Genomic DNA, 19360 nt, shown 5'->3' with positions numbered 1-19360 from the left:
CCATCCAGCAGCAATGGGATTGATGTGATCATCATTGCCTAGATTGCAATTGCTTGTAAAACTCACGTCTTTCAGCGTTTTTTTGGGTGGGAAACCCGCGAACTAGCTGCCCACCATGGCTACCACCTCGCACATGTTCATGTATTCCCTGACGATTCAGCCTCCGACTGCGATCACTCAGGCCATCTTGGGTCAGTTTGCTGGGACCAAGGAGCAGCAGATCGTCACTGCGTCCGGTTCCAAGCTTACCATCCACCGTCCGGACCCGACTCAGGGAAAGGTGACGCCAATCTTCACACAGGATGTCTTCGGCATCATCCGCTCGCTAGCAGCTTTCAGGCTTGCTGGAAGTAACAAAGGTATGTGTCTTTCTTTAATCCGTGTTTGCATTTACGAGTTCAACTTAGTGATTCTTCAAGCTTTTCGGGTAGCACGGTCCTGGTTTTCCGAGCCGGCCCCTTGAGGGCGGGACCTGCCCCGGCCAGCAATGTTGACGCTGTGAACACAAGTTTACGAACCATGCTGAGACATGAATATCCAGATTACATTATTATCGGTTCCGATTCGGGTCGTATCACCATTATCGAGTACGTGCCGTCGCAGAACCGTTTCAACCGGATCCATCTGGAAACATTTGGCAAGTCTGGTGTTCGCAGGGTAGTTCCCGGGCAGTACCTTGCCGTGGACCCCAAGGGACGTGCGTGCTTGATTGCGTCTGTGGAGAAGAACAAGCTGGTCTATGTTCTTAATCGAAATTCCCAGGCGGAACTGACCATCTCGTCACCCTTGGAGGCACACAAGGCCCAGACGCTTGTGTTTGCCATGATATCATTGGATGTGGGCTATGAGAACCCTGTCTTTGCTGCCCTTGAGGTGGATTACTCTGAGGCCGATCAAGACCCCACCGGACAAGCTTATGCAGAAATCGAGAAGGTTCTGGTCTATTACGAGCTTGATCTTGGACTTAATCATGTGGTCCGCAAGTGGTCTGACCCCGTCGACCGCACTGCAAACATGCTGTTTCAAGTCCCTGGCGGTGCAGACGGCCCCAGCGGTGTTTTGGTTTGTGCCGAGGACAGTGTTACATATCGACACTCCAATCAGGACGCGTTTCGTGTGCCCATCCCCCGGCGAAGTGGACCCACTGAGAATCCGGAGCGGAAGCGGACCATCGTCTCCGGAGTAATGCATAAGATGCGAGGCGCATTTTTCTTCCTTCTCCAAACCGATGACGGTGACATGTTCAAGCTCACGCTTGACATGGTCGAAGATGATAATGGTCAGTTGACTGGAGAAGTCCAAAGTCTTAAGATCAAATATTTCGACACCGTCCCCGTTGCATCAAATCTTTTAATTCTCAAAAGTGGTTTCCTTTATGTTGCTAGCGAATCGGGCAATCACCACTTCTACCAATTTGAGAAGCTTGGTGACGACGATGTGGAGACTGAATTTTCAAGCGACAATTATTCTGCCGACCCATCCGTTCCCTACGAGCCCATCTTCTTCCGCCCTCGCCCAGCCGAGAATCTCAACCTCATGGAGGTTTTGAGCTCTCTCAATCCATTGATTGACAGCAAAATTGCCAATCTCACAGAGGAAGACGCCCCTCAAATCTACTCAGTTTGTGGCACTGGCGCCCGCAGCACCTTCCGAACCCTCAAGCATGGCTTGGAGGTTTCCGAGATCGTTGAGTCGCAACTTCAAACTGCGCCTTCCGCTGTCTGGACAACGAAGCTGACGCGCAACGATGAATATGACGCTTACATTGTCCTTTCCTTCGCCAACGGCACCCTGGTTTTGAGTATAGGTGAGATCGTGGAGGAAGTCAGCGATACCGGGTTTCTCTCTACTGCACCCACGCTGGCTGTGCAACAGCTTGGCGAGGATTCTTTGATCCAAGTGCATCCACGGGGTATTCGCCATCTCCTTTCGGGTGGTCGAGTTAACGAATGGCCCGCGCCCCAGCATCGTTCCATCGTGGCCGCTGCTACAAACGAGCGCCAAGTGGCCGTAGCCCTCAGCTCTGGTGAAATCGTGTACTTTGAAATGGATACGGATGGCACCTTAGCCGAGTATGACGAGAGACGGCAAATGTCTGGTACCGTCACCTCTCTCAGTCTGGGCCAGGTTCCCGAGGGGCGCATGCGCAGCTCTTTCCTGGCTGTCGGCTGTGATGATTCCACTGTCCGTATCCTCAGCCTTGATCCAGATTCAACTCTAGAGAACAAGTCGGTTCAAGCCTTGACTTCTGCTCCCTCTTCATTGAACATCATGGCCATGGCCGATTCAAGCTCTGGTGGCACCACACTTTATCTGCATATCGGTCTTTATTCCGGTGTGTACCTTCGCACAGTCCTGGACGAAGTCACTGGCGAGCTGTCTGATACACGGACACGCTTCTTGGGTGCAAAGCCCGTCAAATTGTCCCAGGTCTCTGTCAAGGGCCAAACAGCCGTTCTGGCTCTTAGTTCCCGCTCATGGCTTGGATATTCCGACACACAAACCAAGGGCTTTATGCTTACTCCGCTGGATTATTCGCCCCTCGAGTGGGGTTGGAATTTCTCCAGTGAGCAATGTGTCGAGGGTATGATCGGTATCCAAGGCCGTAACCTCAGGTATGTTCTATCATTCCAGTATTGCATTGATACCCCATCCCACTCCCTCCATGATCATATGATGAAAATAAGGGCCCGAAATAATTTATGAGGACAAACTTTTTTAATATTTTCCAATTGTTCCTACTGAGATCATTCACTTGCCACCCTTTGCATTTGGACGCTGCGTTGGAACCCTGCCACTGACAACTACTAGGATCTTCTCTATCGAAAAACTCGACAACAACATGCTTCAAGAATCTATTCCTCTTGCTTACACACCGCGTCGCTTTGTTCAACACCCTGAGCAACCGCTCTTCTACGTCATTGAATCGGACAATAATGTATTGTCTCCTGCTACGCGGGAGAGTCTGATTCAGGATTCAAAGTCGCATGCCAATGGCGATTCAGCGGTGCTGCCACCCGAAGAATTCGGGTACCCTCGTGGCACTGGTCATTGGGCCTCTTGCATCCAGATTGTGGATCCTATCTCTTCCAAGTCAGTCGTATTTACACTGGATTTGGAGGAAAACGAAGCAGCGGTCAGTATTGCTGCCGTACCGTTCGCTAGCCAAGACGGCGAAACCTTTTTGGTGGTCGGCACCGCCAAGGACATGGTCTCCTTGCCACCATCTCATGCTGGCGGCTTCATTCATATTTACCGATTCCAGGAGGATGGGCGCGAGCTGGAGTTCATCCATAAGACCAAGGTTGAGGAGCCACCGCTTGCCCTCCTCGCCTTCCAAGGCAAGGTTCTTGCCGGTGTCGGCTCCATTCTTCGTCTGTACGACCTCGGTATGAAGCAGCTTCTTCGCAAGTGCCAAGCCCCTGTCGTTCCCAAGACTATTGTGGGACTGCAGACGCAAGGCAGCCGAATTGTGGTTAGCGATGTCCGCGAGAGTGTGACTTATGTTGTCTACAAGTACCAGGAGAACATCTTGATTCCCTTTGTGGATGACTCCATTGCTCGCTGGACGACCTCGACGGCTATGGTTGATTATGAGACCACTGCCGGTGGTGACAAGTTCGGTAACCTCTGGATGATGCGATGCCCGACGAAGGTCTCCGAAGAGGCCGACGAGGATGGATCCGGTGCCCATCTGATTCACGAGCGAGGCTACCTTCAGGGCACTCCCAACCGCCTCGAGTTGATGGTTCACTACTACACGCAAGATATCCCGACCAGTATCCACAAAGCTCAATTGGTGGCTGGTGGTCGTGATATTGTTGTGTGGACTGGCTTCCAAGGCACAATTGGCATGTTTGTGCCGTTCGCCAGCCGCGAGGACGTTGACTTCTTCCAAAGCTTGGAGATGCAGCTCGCCGCGCAGCAGCCCCCTCTGGCTGGTCGAGACCACCTGATCTACCGTGGTTACTATGCACCATCCAAGGGCGTCATTGATGGCGACCTTTGCGAGATGTATTTCTTGCTGCCCAACGATACGAAGATGATGATTGCGGCGGAGCTGGATCGCTCCGTCCGCGAGATCGAACGCAAGATCTCTGACATGCGAACTCGGGTGGCGTACTAATGAATTTCTGGGGTAAAGTGGATTTCTGATGACGGCGTTTGTGCTCTGGGCTTCAGATACCTAGTACCTGTTAATCGATACCACTCCGGCGGCATTGACCGCATTCTTTGATCATGGCTTGCGCCTCCTATTATCATTTCCCCTTTCCATTTCCGTTGCCTTCTAGACATCTCTTCGGAGAAGGTCTCTTGCCTCGCTCGGTCTGCCGCTTCACTCGGCTAATCTTGAGCTGGATGCAGCCCGCTCGTTACGACGAGTGGCCTGTACGAGACAAGAAGAAGCGTGGTCACCACGCGTCGACGTTTTTTGAGTACGGTTTTATCCGCTTTGCACCACGGATATACACCGTAATTTATCTGTCGGGACATCCCGTAAGCCTACTTAGTTGTATAGCTGATGAAACGAAATGCATTTGTGTAAATACATTGAGCCCGAAATCTCCGCTTTTCCCTTGTATTATGTAAAGTATCATTGGGAGCTGATGTAGATCCCCAGAGCGATCGGAAATCGAGACCGATCTATGCGCCGGCCAACCGAAAGTCCACCGAGATTGAGGCCGTGTGTGTGAACGCATAGCCGCCCTGATCCCGTGTAGTCCGAGGAGCATCCACTCGGGATAGACACCAGCCTCGGTTACGGACGGAAAATTCTGGAGCGTCCGAAAACCGGGCTACCATCGTCGCAGTTCTCCTCGGGAAAAGCCCAGGGTCGCCATGGTGTGATGTTTTGACGGTCCTCCAAATTTGAGTGCAAAACCCGCACGACATAGGGCAAACCCACGCGAGTCATCCTCAGATACGCGGAACCGTTCCTCATGTCCCGTGCTCTGAACTTTTCCCCCGGGTCATGGCGTTGGGCCAGTGATTGGCCCTGATGACGAGCGGGCGTCGGGGAATGTTGACTTTGTGACTTTGTTCCCAGTGGAGACTGTCGAAGGGCGTGCAAATGTCGGCGTAAGGCGCACTCCACCCCTAGCCCCACCTTCAAGCTTGTATCCTGACTCGAAAAGTCGCTTGCGAGAAGCTCGTTGCAAGGGCATATACATCGGTCAAGGAGTCCCAATCGTGCACTCAAAAAGCATTGGAATGAATATCTATTGATTGTACAGTAGCACGACATCAGCCTAGAATTTAGATAAGGCATAAGAATAGTAATAGGACTAGGATCGGATTCCCAAGAATGTCAAGCCAAGGGCGTGATGGAGGAGGCTTCCGCTTGTCGCTTTAACCTTTAACTGCAACTGCAGACGATGGGCGCCAGGCCACTTCCCCTAATGGTTATTCGACGCGGACGTGACTCACGATTAACAATCAGAGGATTCATCAAGCTCATTCGCATTCCCATTCCCATTCCCATGCACATACACCGTCCACGTTGACATCCACAATCTGCAGTCACCAAAGCTAGGGACTATAAGACGGGGGCCCCTCCTGAACCTGGTCTGCGGTTGTCCACGGCTCCACTTTCTACATCCCATTTTTTTGTGTGCTTTAAATCACTCGGAATTCCTGATTTCCAGGATTGATCCCATACTCCAGATTGATTGTTTCATTCACTCTTTGCCTCTTTGTATTGTGATTCCTCTTGCCCAAGAGTGCGATACGATGGTTGCGACCTCCGTGATCAGCAAGGGCTCTGAGACCCTGGATGTCTTCACCAGGCGATCGCAGCCCAAGATCGAAATCACCCTGCGAGATCAGATCCCGGGCCTGGTCAACTCTTATACAACAGGGGACCAAATCGAGGGAACCGTTACCATCGCTGTCGATCAGGAGACGCGTTTCGACGAAGTGGAAATTGTCCTACAAGGTATGAAGAATCCCGCCATTGTCTTTTGCTCATGTCGCATCTAATCCTGTGATAGGTACCTCGCACACCATGGTAGAGCGTGCCGCATGTCCGGGCCGCACAGGATCCCAGCAGATGTTCCTCAAGCTCCGCCAACCTGTTGATGAAACAGACTACCCAACCCCACGAGTTTTCGAAGCAGGTCGTAAATACAGTTTCCCCTTTACATTTGTTGTCCCCGAGCATTTGCTTCCACAAGTGTGCACCCATTCCAAGTACAACCACCAAGTCCACCGATCTCACACCATGTTGCCGCCGACTTTGGGAGATCCCATGCTGGCTGGGAACGGAAAGACTCTGCTTGATGATATGGCCCCAGATATGAGCCAGATCTCCTATATCATTCGTGCTGCAGTCAATAAGAGGTCCACAGCCGATCATCGTCAGATCAAAGCATTGGCCAATTTTGCGAAGAAGGTTCGCATCATTCCCATGGTCGAGGAGGAGGCCCCCATCAACACGGTCGATCACCCATACTTCTGTGCTCGGAAGGAGAAGAGCGTGAAGCGTGGGTTCCTGCGTGGAAAGCTAGGTCGATTGGTAGCCTCATCTGCGCAGCCAAAGCCCATTCAACTGTCACCTCCGAGTTGTGAATCTCGCGATACCGTGAGCACGGTGGCTACCGTTCAGCTTCGATTTGACCCCGTGGGAAACGAGCAACCGCCGCGCCTCGGCTCCATGGTCAGTAGAATCAAGGTGAGCACTTTCTACAGTGCCACCCCATGGGAGGACTACCCCTGCCAGTCTGTCATAACACCCGTCTCCCAGGTCGGACAGACCCTGTTCACCGAGACCGTCCCCTTATCAAAATGTGTGTTGCCTCCGCCCAATGGCAGAAACACTCGATTTTCTCCGGCACTGATCGCCGCGACTCATTGAACTCAACCTCCTCGACCACCTCGACCTTTTCGGAGCAGTCAATCAGCCCGTCTTCCGAATTCCTCGGAGAGACCTATTATACCGCATCAGTTGTGATCCCCATCACACTTCCCATAAACAAAACCTTCGTGCCGACCTTCCACTCATGCCTGATATCTCGCACATATTCCCTCGACCTCTCCCTCACATATCACACTCCTGGCACCAATGTCTTGACCCCAACAATCTACCTACGTCTGCCGATCCAAATCACCACCCAGCCAAAATACGATACCCTCAAGTCTACCATCGAGGGCGTGATCGTCACTCAAGATGAAGTGAATGCATTCTTCCAGCCCCGTATCGTGAGCCCTCCCACCACCGAGGCAGTCATCGACCTAAGCCTAGCACCGCCCGAGTACTCGGAGACCATTCCTACAATCCCCCGTCCCTGCTGTATGAACAGCAAGTGCATATTTCTGTCTTTAGCTTGATTCTTTTACTTGATAATACCCCCGTCATGCATAGCATGTGCACAAAAGTTGCGTTGTTTTTGATATTGATCTCGAGCCTTGATTGAATATACCCTTTTCTTTCTTTTCTTTTTGGAGCGCAGAATCATGTTTTTAGAATACGTCTTCAACTTAACTAAGCGCGTTATGGCAAATTGTGGTACTTATTAAACCTCTGAACTATGGAACAAATAATCAGGTGACCAAGTTGAAGCCCGACGATGCAGTCCACGATGCACGTTGAAAGGCATCCCTCGTGTTTCTCATTCTTTCAGATCTGTCACATGGTGATCCCCTGTTGCAGCATTTGTTTTCTGGCATTCCTGTTGTCACCTGTACTTTGGGCAACGCCAAAGCGACCCTTTTCGTAATTCGCGAGGGCGCCGTTTGACTTTCAAAGACAATCCATTTCACAGCCGGAAAACGATTCTAAAGTGGAATCTCGATTAGTATCGGAGTCTTCAATAATAGGGAAGTGCATGGTACCTCGATGAGCCAAACCAAAGACTAGACAATCCATTGCTCTGATTTACACCAAGCTTGGTAACCCAACGAGAGGCCATACAAGCGAAAAAAAAAACAGACAACAACGTGACCGTCGGGGCATGAATACAGGGAATATTCCTTCCCCCGCTTTCAATCTGGAAGATCACGTCAAGTGCACGAAGCTGCAGGAAAGACAACCCGAAACAGAGCATCGATGTATTTCCTCGCATTGCTGAATGGGAAAACCTCAGGTGTATGGTCGATCAGGTTAGAATTCCTGACGAAGTTAGCGTAGAATTGTTTGCGTGATTGAGAGATATTTTGAAAGCAGCGAGCGAGCGGGGGTTTGTTACCAGCCGTGGGATGTTGCCAGAGCAGGCGCACGGCTTCATGGAACCAGATCGAGTTCACAAAGAGACATAAGAATATGGCGGGTACAGTGGTCCTCATTTTCCGGTCACTTTGAATGGGCCTGCGTCTCCAACAGGGAACTCTGGAGCCGATCAGGTGATGAAAAGATCATTCCTAGGATCTCTGGCGGGACTGTAGCCCGCGGAGTGGCTGGGAGGAAGACAATTCCTCGTTTTCTTTTTGGCATGGTGATTTGCAGGATGTGTGTATTGGAGAAGGCACGGAAATCTGTCTTTGGTGAGAAGGGGACAAAACTGAAAATGCGGTAATGAACATGAAATCGGGATGAAGTGACGTTTTGGAAAGAGAAAATCTCGTGTTTTATAATTTCACTTCTAAAGGTAACTTCCCCAACTTAGGAATACGTTAAATCGCATTAGCTAAGGAAACAGCTACTTAATACTGAACCAAAGTGATTCATGGCTTTGACGGAATGGAACAAGTTTCTTATGCTCCTACCAGATCATCAATTGAACCAAGAGTCAAGGGCAAAAGAGCAATGATCGAACTTGAATCCCTACGGTATAGCAGCCGAGAAGAGTACAGCCTCATCCTTTCAAAATATTAGATGATCCCCAGAATATCTCTGAACGATTACCAGAATATCACCAGAAAATCTTCAGACAATCTTAGACTTACAACCATGCTTGATCATGAGGAGAGTACCAAGCTACTCCTCAAGAAGTCCATGAGGAATCAAAATAAGCTGGGAGTCGTGGGAATGGCCTTGTAGGCAGCTCTTCCAGGTGACGACTACATGTAAGTCAAAGAATAGTTTCATTACCACCAGTCCCTGAAATAAAAGCATGATGTTCCGTCTATGTGCGGTGGAAGAATGATGCAAAGCCTCGATAAGAGCTACCCCAACTACCTGGCGCCGATCCACATCAGAACCTAGCACCCAGAGTAGTATAAATTCGGACACCTGGCAGGCACCTAGCAAATAGCTCGAGCACGCATTCTGTGACTGTTACCCCAGGAGAGAATCTGACCACTTTGAGCCCCAAAAAAATACTTTGAGACCATGTCAGATCATAGGGCGCTCCTTTCACGGCCAATCAAGGAGCTGCACGAACCTGGAGATCAGTTGGAAAACAAGGCTTGGTCTTCTGGGTGTCAAAAATCACTTCAACACCATAAGGTATATAAAGTTCCACCGTGTCCAGCCTTGGCGCATTCATCTTGGGGAGGAATCGGCGAGCGGGTTGCATGCCGAAAGAAGTAAGGGGGATGATCAAAGTGTGAAGGTTGTGAAAAGTCAAGTCTTCGAAGACTTCCTGAGCTTCTCGAGAAGTGCAAACTAGTCTCACCCAGCAAGTCTCCACAAAGTTAGCGTACAACTGCCTGCAGTGGAGGTCAATTCCTCGGAAAATGAAACGGAGCTGCTTCTCATCGCCGCCAATGTGCTTCCAGAGATGAAACATAGCTTGTCTGAACCAGATCCTATTGACAAGTCCGTATTGAGCCAGTGCGGCCTGGGGCTTGTGCAGACTGGGGAGACTCGAATAATGACCGCGACGCGCGACTTTCAAAGGAAAGTAGGAGAGTATCTCAGCCACAAGTTCACAAAGTGATAGCGCATGGCGAGTAGCTGACATTTTCTTCTGGGATCTTCCCTTGCTGCTCGTTTTTACCATGACGATTTCAGGAGAGGCGGACAGATGAGCAATGAGTATGACAACACAAAAGTCTTGAGGAGGTTGGGGCTTGGGGGGTAGAAGTGTGGAAGACGTGGGCATTAACATGTATTCTTGCGTCTTCACAGTGACAAAAGAAGTGTGAGTTTTGGCCATTCTTGCGATGACTAAACAGTTTTACTTTGAAGGGATAATCTTTGAACAAGCATTACACGATGATTCAATCATACCTCACTTGTCATTTTGTCATTGCTCAAAAGATCCCTGCTAGATTATGAGCATGAACTTGTAATGAATGTACAGATCCTGGCCACTTCCAGCTCATTGAACTATGGAATTGGCCCCGACTACATCTCGGGATTCGGACCTGCAAACACGTATCAAAGCTGAGGTCTAGCTATATCCTCGCTGGCCATTCGAATAATTTCATAGCTTTCTGCGACTAATTATCGTCTCACGACTCATACCGCTTGGACACTCGAAGTCAATTGTTCGCAGCTTCGGGTAGCGCTGCTTCTCCATAGATAACTAGATCTCAGTTTCCATTTTCCATGTCACCCTGATTTGCAGCCACATAAACTCGAACCTAGAGATTCAGACTCGCAATATGCCCACACTCCAGGATACTACGGTCGCACGTCTGCGTCAAGCGGTGGCCAGCTCGTGAATTACGTCGACAATGGGCGTTATATGCTGACTAATAATCCTTTCTTTATAAACAGTTCTGAGTCTCCACTACCCTACTAGTTCCGATAAGTGCGGAATTCCGCACGCTAGTCACGTCAACCAATGAATGGAAGGATCTGGTAACCATTGAGGTCCCTGGAAGACAGTAGACGCTAACTAATTATGCTCTAGACGCGGATAGCAGCAGAGCCACCACTTTCTTGATCTTTAAGTGAAGACGTTCTTCCAACTTTCTCCCGTCACATAAGCTTTTGATTCAGACAAAGTCATCATTGAATAGCCAGGATGGCTCAGACTCTGACACAAGTTCGTGAATGGAATGCGACTCTAAAGTCCGCACGCCCGGAAACAGTGGCCGTCTTCGTCGGAGGTACCAGTGGCATCGGGAAACACACTGCCATCGAATTAGCCGGCGCGGTTAAGAAACCTACTGTTTACATTGTCGGTCGCAATGAGGCTGCGGGCGCCCAAGTCGTCGAAGCGATGAAAAAGGCCAACCCGAATGGTTCTTATGGATTCAAGGCTGTCGACATTTCCAACCTTCGCAACGTGGACGAAGCTTGCGAGGAACTGAGAACCTGCTTTGAAGGTCTAGACCTCTTGTTTCTCTCTGCTGGAGCCCTTGCATTTAGCAAAAATGGTAAGAAGAAGAAGAAGAAGAAGAAGAAGAAGAAGAAGAAGCGATCTCACAAGCCGAAGGACATCTCATACCTACGGAATATTATGGCTAATATTTCTACCAAAACGCAGAGACGCCTGCTGGGATCGATGTCAACCACATGCTACGATACTACTCTCGCATGAGATTCGTCGAGAACCTACTGCCTGCCCTCGAAGCCACAAAATGTCCCCGCGTGGTTAGTATTCTGGCAGGTGGTAAAGAAACTATGATTGAGGAAGACAACTTGGACCTAAGGAAGAAATTCTCCCTTTCCGCCAGTAATGGCTACCCGGCATCTATGACCTCGCTAGCTTTTGAGGTTCTCGCGTCGCAACACCCGTCCGTCAGCTTCCTTCACGTTTTCCCGGGCATTGTGGCTACACCGCTCATGAAAAACAGTATGGGATCTGTGGCGGGTACAATCTTTGGATTCTTAACGAAGCCTATCTCGATTTCAGCTCAGGAGAGTGGTGAATGGCAGATATGGCTATCGACTTCACCTAACTTCCCCCCCAAGAACTCCGGCCAGGGTGCCTATGTCCTCAACTACGATGGCAAGGACGTAACTAATCAATCTCTGATGACTCAACTCCGAGACAAGGGATTCCCTGAGATTGTTTGGAAGCATACGCAGGATACCTTCACTCGAATTCTTGCATAGAGATTATATTCCAATTTCGGCGACGAGGAATCTCCAAAAGCACAAGGTGGACTGCAAAGGTCGAGAGGTCAGAGAGTTTATGTATCAAGACTGGGATGTTTTAATTATGGTGGCTTGATCGTTTAGTGTTCTTCTAAATGGATTAATACACTACCACGCTTGGTGTTCACAACCAGTAGCAGTCAAAGTTTGTTAAGATTGGCGAACGGCTCGTGCGATATAGAGGTTGTGCGGTCTTGTTCCGGAAACTCCAGCTGTTTGGGGAATTTGCATCAAGCTAACGGACCCTGACTACTCTTTCGACCGCTCGGCGATAGAAACAAGCACTCAAAGCAAGAGATCCCTGGATGCGAAGACCAAATTCTCACATTTTGTCGGGTATTTCTTTTTTTTTTTGAAAATGGCAGTGCTTCCTATTCATGCGAGGGGCTTGCGGGGGTGTAATGACACCCTTCAGCCCCGTGCAACCCTAGGAGTACGTACGAGTACAGCAAGGGTCAGAGGTCAACGAAACCTGCTGACTTTCCATGCGGGTTGTCGGATTGGTAGGTTTAGAATAAATGTCAATCAATCTGGCTGGTCGGTGCCCAGATAGCTGCAAATTGGCTGCATAGTGGCATGTCTCTACAGGAGTGGAAGCTGTTCCAACATGGAAAAGGGTCGAGTCAGATAGCATAGAAAGACTTTAGATAATAATCAGAATGATCATGGACACAGAATCTGCGATCTGAGACGAAAATTGATAAGATCAATTGATACTGGCAGATTACGGAAAGGCTCTGGGGAATGGCAGTTGATTCCTATCGAATAGCATTGGGGGTCATACATCTGCCCGGGAACGCTTGGTTATTCTTACACGGTCGGGATATATGGATTGGAAACATTGACTCACTAGAGGAGAGCCCTCGTTTTAAGGTTGGAAGGAACAAGGCTTTTCAGCGCCACAACCTACGAGACTTACGGTCTATTCGGCCACGCTCCCAGCCTCAGATCTTTTACTTACACAACTTAAACACCGACTCGGAGAGTTACCCATGATTCTGTGATAATCGGTCTAGACTCTCCACTATATCGTGACCTGAGCACGAGCAAGGGAGAGAGTAAGGCTTTTCACTGCCCCTTGAAGCCATCATCAGCAAGGCAACCAGCGTGGTCGTGGCACATCTTATCCGGTGTTGAAAAGATCTTACCCCGGGAAGACTTGCCGAAAGGGCATTCGATCTTTGGTAGCGAAGAGGGACGCGTAATTGTCACTCACACGCCGTAGGCCGTGGAATTTGTTCAACGTTTCAGTGGTCCCACACTTGCGTCGTTTACAATCAGGTCCGCTGGCTTGTACGGCCTCATCTGGCATCTATACACGATATCTTGCATGATTGTCCGGGAGGCGTCGGACAGACTGCTGTGTGTCAATTGCGATCGGATCTACCCCGTGTCTATGGGGCGCCCTGTCCACTGGGCCCGTATGCTCTTTCTCGGCAGTAGAACCATTGCAGATGCTGCAGGCATTGGCACCGCGATAGGTGAGTCCATTGGCAATTGGTTCCAAATCCTCGCGATCCCCGTATTTGGTTTGAAGGATCTTGGCTATTTTATTATTCCTGTTTCAGGAAAGAACCCCGGGTACCCCACAACCCAACACCCAAGGCCCAGAGCAGTTGGCTGGAGCTTTGGGGCAACACGGACATTCAAAAATTAGTCACGATGTCGTGAAAGCGTCGGCTCAGAGGATCCCCGAAGATTCACCATGCATCGTCAGGCACAGCCACTATGTGCATTGGTTCAAAATGGCGTACATCACTAAGTGCCGCACGTCGCGCAGTGCGCAAGGTCGACGGTTCACCCTCAATGCGAAGTTTGGCGGAGTCGGAAGGCGCGCCGGGAGGCCCCCTTGTTAAGGGGGAAGATAAGGGGACATCGTTGCTTGGAGATACGTCACGGCCAGAACGTCATTCACGCGTTGTCGGAAAGCAAATCAACTAGCAGATCGCCTTCCTAAAGCAGGTATCACCAAGCAGCAGACTAGGCAGTTTTACACATGGAAAGGTGTCCGATAAGCGTGAAACCAGTGAGGAATTGTAAGGACGAGAGGAAGAATGGTGGATCACCCTCTCAGACCAAATTCGTGTAAAGTAGGGGAAGTCGTATGAAGTGGAGCTTGTCCCGAGGCTTTGCGGCTTTTGAGAGGTGGACCAATGTAATTCGCGCGCCTCCACACTTTAAAAAGCGGGTTTTCTGGTTCTTTGGCGGTTCAATTGCGGGGGAATAGTCTTCGGTAGGACTCTGAAATCCGGGGAGAGTGAACCTGCTCCTTATTTGGACGAGGAGAAAGCTTTGGAAGATATGAGGAAGGCAAAAATAGAGATCAAGCCAGAGGGTTATAGGGCCGAAACAGAAATATCAGATCGAAAGATAACCATCGTCTGTGTCCCTTATCTTAGTGGGGAATGTTTTTTGGGAGCTTAAAAGTAGCCACAAGATACCAGATACGTGACAGTGTTCCAGTGTTCCAGAGTCCCAGAGTTCCATTCCACCTCCCTGTGCCCCTGACGCACGCCACCGACACCTAAGACACATCGGGCTTGGTATCCGGCCCTAACAGGTCCCGGAGAGACTTTAGAAATTGTCCCCAGATCCATCATGTCACCCTCAATTTGTTTTGCTTTACCCTGCCATGATGTCGATAGAAAAGAAAAAAGAAGAGTCATTAACGCCAGCGCCTTCGAATGTTGGCCAGGTCGAGGAAGGCTCTCATGATGCCGTCTTTGGTGATATCAGAGGTGATGGCCCAAACTATCGAAATGTACGTGCTCTTTTCCATGGCCTGAAAAGTCCTTCGTGCTCACAAACCTTTAGGTAGGATGTCTGGGCACGGCGGTACTGATGATGAAAACCCAAATTGGTCTCGGAGTCCTATCAATCCCCACAGCCTTCGATGCCCTAGGGGTGGTTCCCGGCGTGATTGTTCTCTGTGCCATTGCTGCCATCACGACATGGTCAGACTACATTGTCGGTGTCTTCAAGCTGAGGCATCGTGAAGTCTATGGCATTGACGATGTCGGTGAGCTTCTTTGTGGCAAGCTCGGTCGAATCGTCCTGGGAGGTGCCTTTATCCTTTGTGAGTAACCTTCCCCCTTCAAGCCCTTGATACCATTGAACTGACGAGTCACAGGGTGGGTCTTTGTCGCCGGCTCGGGTATGCTGGGTATCTCCATCGGTCTCAACGCCGTCTCCTCCCACGCCACTTGCACCGCCGTCTATGTCGCCATTGCCGCCATCGTCGCATTCCTGTTTGGCAGTATCCGGACATTAGGACGCATCTCGTGGCTTGCGTGGATTGGTCTCTTCTGCATTCTGACTTCGAGTGATTATTACTCCTTCTCTCTACACCGGGAGTCCGATCTAACCGCCCTGTAGTTCTGATCGTGACCATCGCCGTCGGTGTCCAAGACCGTCCCGCTGCTGCGCCAATAGATGCCATATGGGTCTCCGATTACAAAATTGTGAAGAGCGATGCCACATTCACCGAGGCTATCACCGCGGTCACAACAATCGTCTTCGCCTACGCCGGCACCCCGGCCTTCTTCTCCATCGCATCTGAGATGCGGGACCCCTCCCACTATAACCGGGCCTTGGTCCTCTGCCAGTCGCTGGTGACGGTCTTCTACCTCGCAATTGGCATCGTGATCTATTATTATTGTGGATCTTATGTCTCCTCTCCTGCCCTCGGTTCGGCTGGTCCGACCGTGAAAATCGTGAGCTATGGCTTCGCGCTTCCTGGTTTGATTGTGAGCACCTTGCTCTTTGTCCACGTAAGTCCTGCTCAACCTATGTCTTGTGTAGTCGCATATTGATAACTTGCAGATCACAGCCAAGTACGTCTTTGTTCGCCTCCTCCACGGCTCGCGGCATCTGGTAGCAAACACCGTTACCCACTGGAGCGTGTGGATTGCATGTACATTCAGCACGACCATCGTCGCCTATATCATTGCCAGCGCGATTCCTGTCTTCGGGGACCTTGTCTCACTCGTTGGCGCCTTGCTTGGTACGCCTATGTGCTTCCAACCGATGGCCGGCATGTGGCTGTACGATAACTGGCGCAAGGGCAAAAACCACCGAACGACGATGTGGATGCTCATGGTCGCTTGGTGTGTCTTCATCATATTTGCTGGCACATTTCTGATGGTCGGAGGTACGTACGGGTCCATTGTCACAATTATCGACAGTTACAAAGCGTCGGGCGGATCAGCTGCTTGGCCGTGCGCCGACAACAGCTCGTAGACTGAAGTAAATATCAGGATATCCCACGTCTCAGGACTGTTTTTGCTTTTCACTTGGATTTCTGTAGTTACTGTAAATCTTGGACATTTCCCGTCACACCAAGCTTCGCTGCACGTAACACCCCTGCCCCAGGGGCTCTGTTGTAATGCGGACCGCGCCAAGCAATGCAGGTTTCACCTTGTTTTCTTCTCTCCAGATTCTAGACGATCAGATCTCGCGTCTCGCATAACGTTCTCCAATACCCGGTTTCTCGTGTAGGACACTCCCCTCCGACAGAACCCGCGGGCTGGCCCTTCAGCTACTCGATCACCGAGTCACCCCCCCTTCGATCTTGTCACACAGAATCTGGAACGGACTCCGCGTTGGGTGGTATGGCACATGGCCCGGTCGCATGGAAAAACCATGGGATCCCAAGATGTTACATTTTGGGATGGCTTATCGCGCGGGTGATGCGTTCCTGCAGAGCGGCACCTGCCGAAGACCCTGATTGTACTCTAATTCGCTCTGGTTTGACGATCCCTGTCTACCTTCCCCCATATATATTGTCAGAGGAAGATTGAGCTAGCTTCAAACAGGCAAGCCTTCGCTTGGGTGATATGAATGTTCTTCAAGTTACATTCCCGCTACTACTACAATTAACTCTCCCCAGGACGTGACTGCGACGCCCACCCGAGGCGCCTATAGAGAGGCTAATTTGCCGTAGTTTGGTCAGAGATAGCTTTCAGTTACCTTCCAAGAGATCTGCCAAGGGATCTGCAGAGCACGATCACTTGCAAAGCAGATGACAATGTCACCTTTCCTTCGGTATGTGTGGCGCCGATTGGGGCATCACCTCGGTATAGACCTGAGAGGCGCAAAGACCCCCGAGCACGTTGTTTTCATGCTTGACGGTTGCATGAAGAATGTTCTCACCCCGGAGATGGCGAAACGTGTTTGGCAGCTCCGAATGGTCCTCTCGTTCCTGGAAGAATGTGGCGTTCATTCCTCATACGAATGACTACAACCTCCCACGTTGACCATGTGCAAAAGCAGGCGCTGTACCCTCCGAGAGTATGGGGTTGCTTGTTGACTGGATTCGGAAAGTGGGATCAAAATATCTCTCTTGATCAGGAGTCGGAGGTGTTTACGGTCACAGTCACGTCAGAATCAAGAGATTAGGAATTGCGGGCATCTGAGAGATTCGATGAGATCCGGACACAAAGAATGAGAGATATTCGCTCTCTCTATCTCCCTCGTGTGGCCTACAGTATAAATGCCCCCCTCTAGGACCTCTTCTATCTCACTACTCTCTAACTTCTTCCCCATCAACAACTCACCCTTGGAATCGTTGGCTCGATTTTCATCCCCTCGGCACCACCCGACCTTTGATCATGCATCTTGTCCTTCCTGTTATCCTAGGCCTGGGATGGCTCACCAATGCCATCGCCGCTCATCCTCTCGGATCCAACCACACTGAGCTTGAAGCTCGTGCAGGCTCTGGATACCGCTCTGTCGCGTACTTTGTCAACTGGGTCAGTCATCATCCCTGCACACCTTGACGGATCGAGCAAATCACTGACTGGGCAATCCTCCTGCAGGCTATCTACGGTCGAAACTACCAGCCCCAAAACCTTCCCTACGACGAGTTGACTCATGTTCTATATGCGTTCGCCAATGTACACCCGGACACTGGCGAGATCTATCTGTCAGACACCTATGCCGATACTGATAAACACTATCCCACCGACTCTTGGAACGATGTCGGCACCAATGTTTATGGCTGCATCAAACAACTATTCTTACTCAAGCAAAAGAACCGAAACTTGAAGGTTCTCATGTCTGTCGGAGGCTGGACCTATTCGAGCAATATTGCTAGTCCCTTGAGCACCGAGGCGGGAAGACAGACTTTTGTTTCGTCTGCCGTGGCCCTGGTACAGAATCTTGGTCTCGACGGGATTGACATTGATTGGGAGGTAATTAGCTTGTTAATTCAATATGCAAAGATTCGTTATTGACATTCAACTAGTACCCGACCGACAGCAGCCAGGCTACAGACTTCGTCAATACACTCAAGACATTGCGTTCGGTAAGCAGTCCCCACGCCATACAATACAAGTCTACGTTGCGCTAACATGGGCCAGGCGCTTGACGCCTACAGTGCAGCCAACGCAAGTGGTTATCACTTCCTTATCACGGTTGCTAGCCCAGCGGGTAAGATCAATTCAAGAATGCCTCCTACCTTTGCTAACCATTTTAAAAAAGGTCCTAGTAATTATCAGATGCTTCAACTCGCTCAGATGGACCAGTACCTTGACTTCTGGAACCTGATGGCCTATGACTACGCGGGAAGCTGGGACACTGTCTCGGGCCATGATGCAAATGTTTACGCGTCGACCTCCAACCCAGCGAGCACCCCATTTAACACGGACCAAGCTATCAACTACTACATTGCCAACGGCGTGCCCGCAGACAAAATCGTCCTGGGAATGCCGCTTTACGGACGTTCCTTTGTCGGGACCGACGGCCCCGGCAAGAGCTTCACTGGCGTTGGAAGCGGAAGCTGGGAGGACGGCGTCTGGGACTACAAGGCTCTTCCGCAGGCTGGTGCTACGGTCACTTATCTGAGACCAGGAAGTTGCAAGCTATAGCTACGACTCCACTCAACGGCTCATGATCAGCTATGATACCCCACAGGTCGCTCAGAAGAAGGCGCAGTACATTCAGTCCAGGGGTCTTGGAGGTGGAATGTGGTGGGAGAGTAGCAGTGATAAGACTGGTTCTGACAGCCTGATCTCAACTGTAAGTTACTACCGCTTTGACACCGCTTGACAATACCCTGACGATGGAATTTAGCTTGTGACCTCATTCGGAGGAACGGGTGCTTTACTCCAGAATCAGAACCAGCTCAGTTACCCTGCCTCGGAGTACGATAACCTGAAGGCCGGTTTTCCTTCCGGTTAGAAGAATGTGATCGTCGTGATCATGATGATCCTGAATCTCGCTGTGAATAGCTGATCACCGGACATATTTTTCTTTTCGCTTCTAAATTGCAAATCTTTTTCTATCAGTGGATATTTACATAGGAAGAGTTGTTATGACGAATTGTCTTTCATTTGCTTACTCAATGCCAGTTAATCTTTGACTTCTATTGTAACTTTGCCTATCTATTGTAACGATTACGTGCAAGGGCTAGAAGTGATTCAGCTTGTAGGG

The 19360-nt window shown here is 50.2% G+C and overlaps 6 protein-coding genes across 6 annotated transcripts; 5 read left to right on the top strand and 1 right to left on the bottom strand.

Annotated features, from left to right (window-relative positions):
- Positions 1 to 115: 115 nt before the first annotated feature.
- Positions 116 to 4126, top strand: N7477_010170 (DDB1/RSE1 family protein; the record flags this gene model as incomplete). The annotated part of the gene is made up of 3 exons (XM_056971831.1): positions 116 to 359; positions 542 to 2615; positions 2812 to 4126. 3 exons carry the CDS (start codon positions 116 to 118, stop codon positions 4124 to 4126), a joined length of 3633 nt encoding a protein of 1210 aa, XP_056818810.1.
- Positions 4127 to 5730: 1604 nt separating this feature from the next.
- Positions 5731 to 7326, top strand: N7477_010169 (arrestin (or S-antigen), N-terminal domain protein; the record flags this gene model as incomplete). The annotated part of the gene is made up of 3 exons (XM_056971830.1): positions 5731 to 5935; positions 5991 to 6686; positions 6743 to 7326. The coding sequence occupies 3 exons, from the start codon at positions 5731 to 5733 to the stop codon at positions 7324 to 7326; spliced, it is 1485 nt and encodes a 494-aa protein (XP_056818809.1).
- Positions 7327 to 9299: 1973 nt separating this feature from the next.
- On the bottom strand, positions 9300 to 10034 carry N7477_010168 (uncharacterized protein; the record flags this gene model as incomplete). The annotated part of the gene is made up of 1 exon (XM_056971829.1): positions 9300 to 10034. The coding sequence occupies one exon, from the start codon at positions 10032 to 10034 to the stop codon at positions 9300 to 9302; it is 735 nt and encodes a 244-aa protein (XP_056818808.1).
- Positions 10035 to 10850: 816 nt separating this feature from the next.
- On the top strand, positions 10851 to 11887 carry N7477_010167 (short-chain dehydrogenases/reductase; the record flags this gene model as incomplete). Its single annotated transcript, XM_056971828.1, has 2 exons — positions 10851 to 11205; positions 11316 to 11887. 2 exons carry the CDS (start codon positions 10851 to 10853, stop codon positions 11885 to 11887), a joined length of 927 nt encoding a protein of 308 aa, XP_056818807.1.
- Positions 11888 to 14561: 2674 nt separating this feature from the next.
- On the top strand, positions 14562 to 16168 carry N7477_010166 (uncharacterized protein; the record flags this gene model as incomplete). The annotated part of the gene is made up of 5 exons (XM_056971827.1): positions 14562 to 14690; positions 14744 to 15005; positions 15060 to 15251; positions 15305 to 15699; positions 15752 to 16168. 5 exons carry the CDS (start codon positions 14562 to 14564, stop codon positions 16166 to 16168), a joined length of 1395 nt encoding a protein of 464 aa, XP_056818806.1.
- A 1370-nt stretch (positions 16169 to 17538) lies between these two features.
- N7477_010165 (glycoside hydrolase family 18 protein) lies at positions 17539 to 19108 on the top strand (the record flags this gene model as incomplete). Its single annotated transcript, XM_056971826.1, has 7 exons — positions 17539 to 17679; positions 17746 to 18120; positions 18174 to 18233; positions 18289 to 18358; positions 18410 to 18759; positions 18842 to 18946; positions 19001 to 19108. The coding sequence occupies 7 exons, from the start codon at positions 17539 to 17541 to the stop codon at positions 19106 to 19108; spliced, it is 1209 nt and encodes a 402-aa protein (XP_056818805.1).
- Positions 19109 to 19360: the final 252 nt, after the last annotated feature.

Source organism: Penicillium maclennaniae (assembly GCF_028827695.1).
Source record: "Penicillium maclennaniae strain IBT 15551 chromosome Unknown utg000008l:1.0-3552695.0:1.0-3555053.0, whole genome shotgun sequence".
Lineage (NCBI taxonomy): Eukaryota > Fungi > Ascomycota > Eurotiomycetes > Eurotiales > Aspergillaceae > Penicillium > Penicillium maclennaniae.
This window is presented reverse-complemented; position numbering and strand designations above follow the sequence as displayed.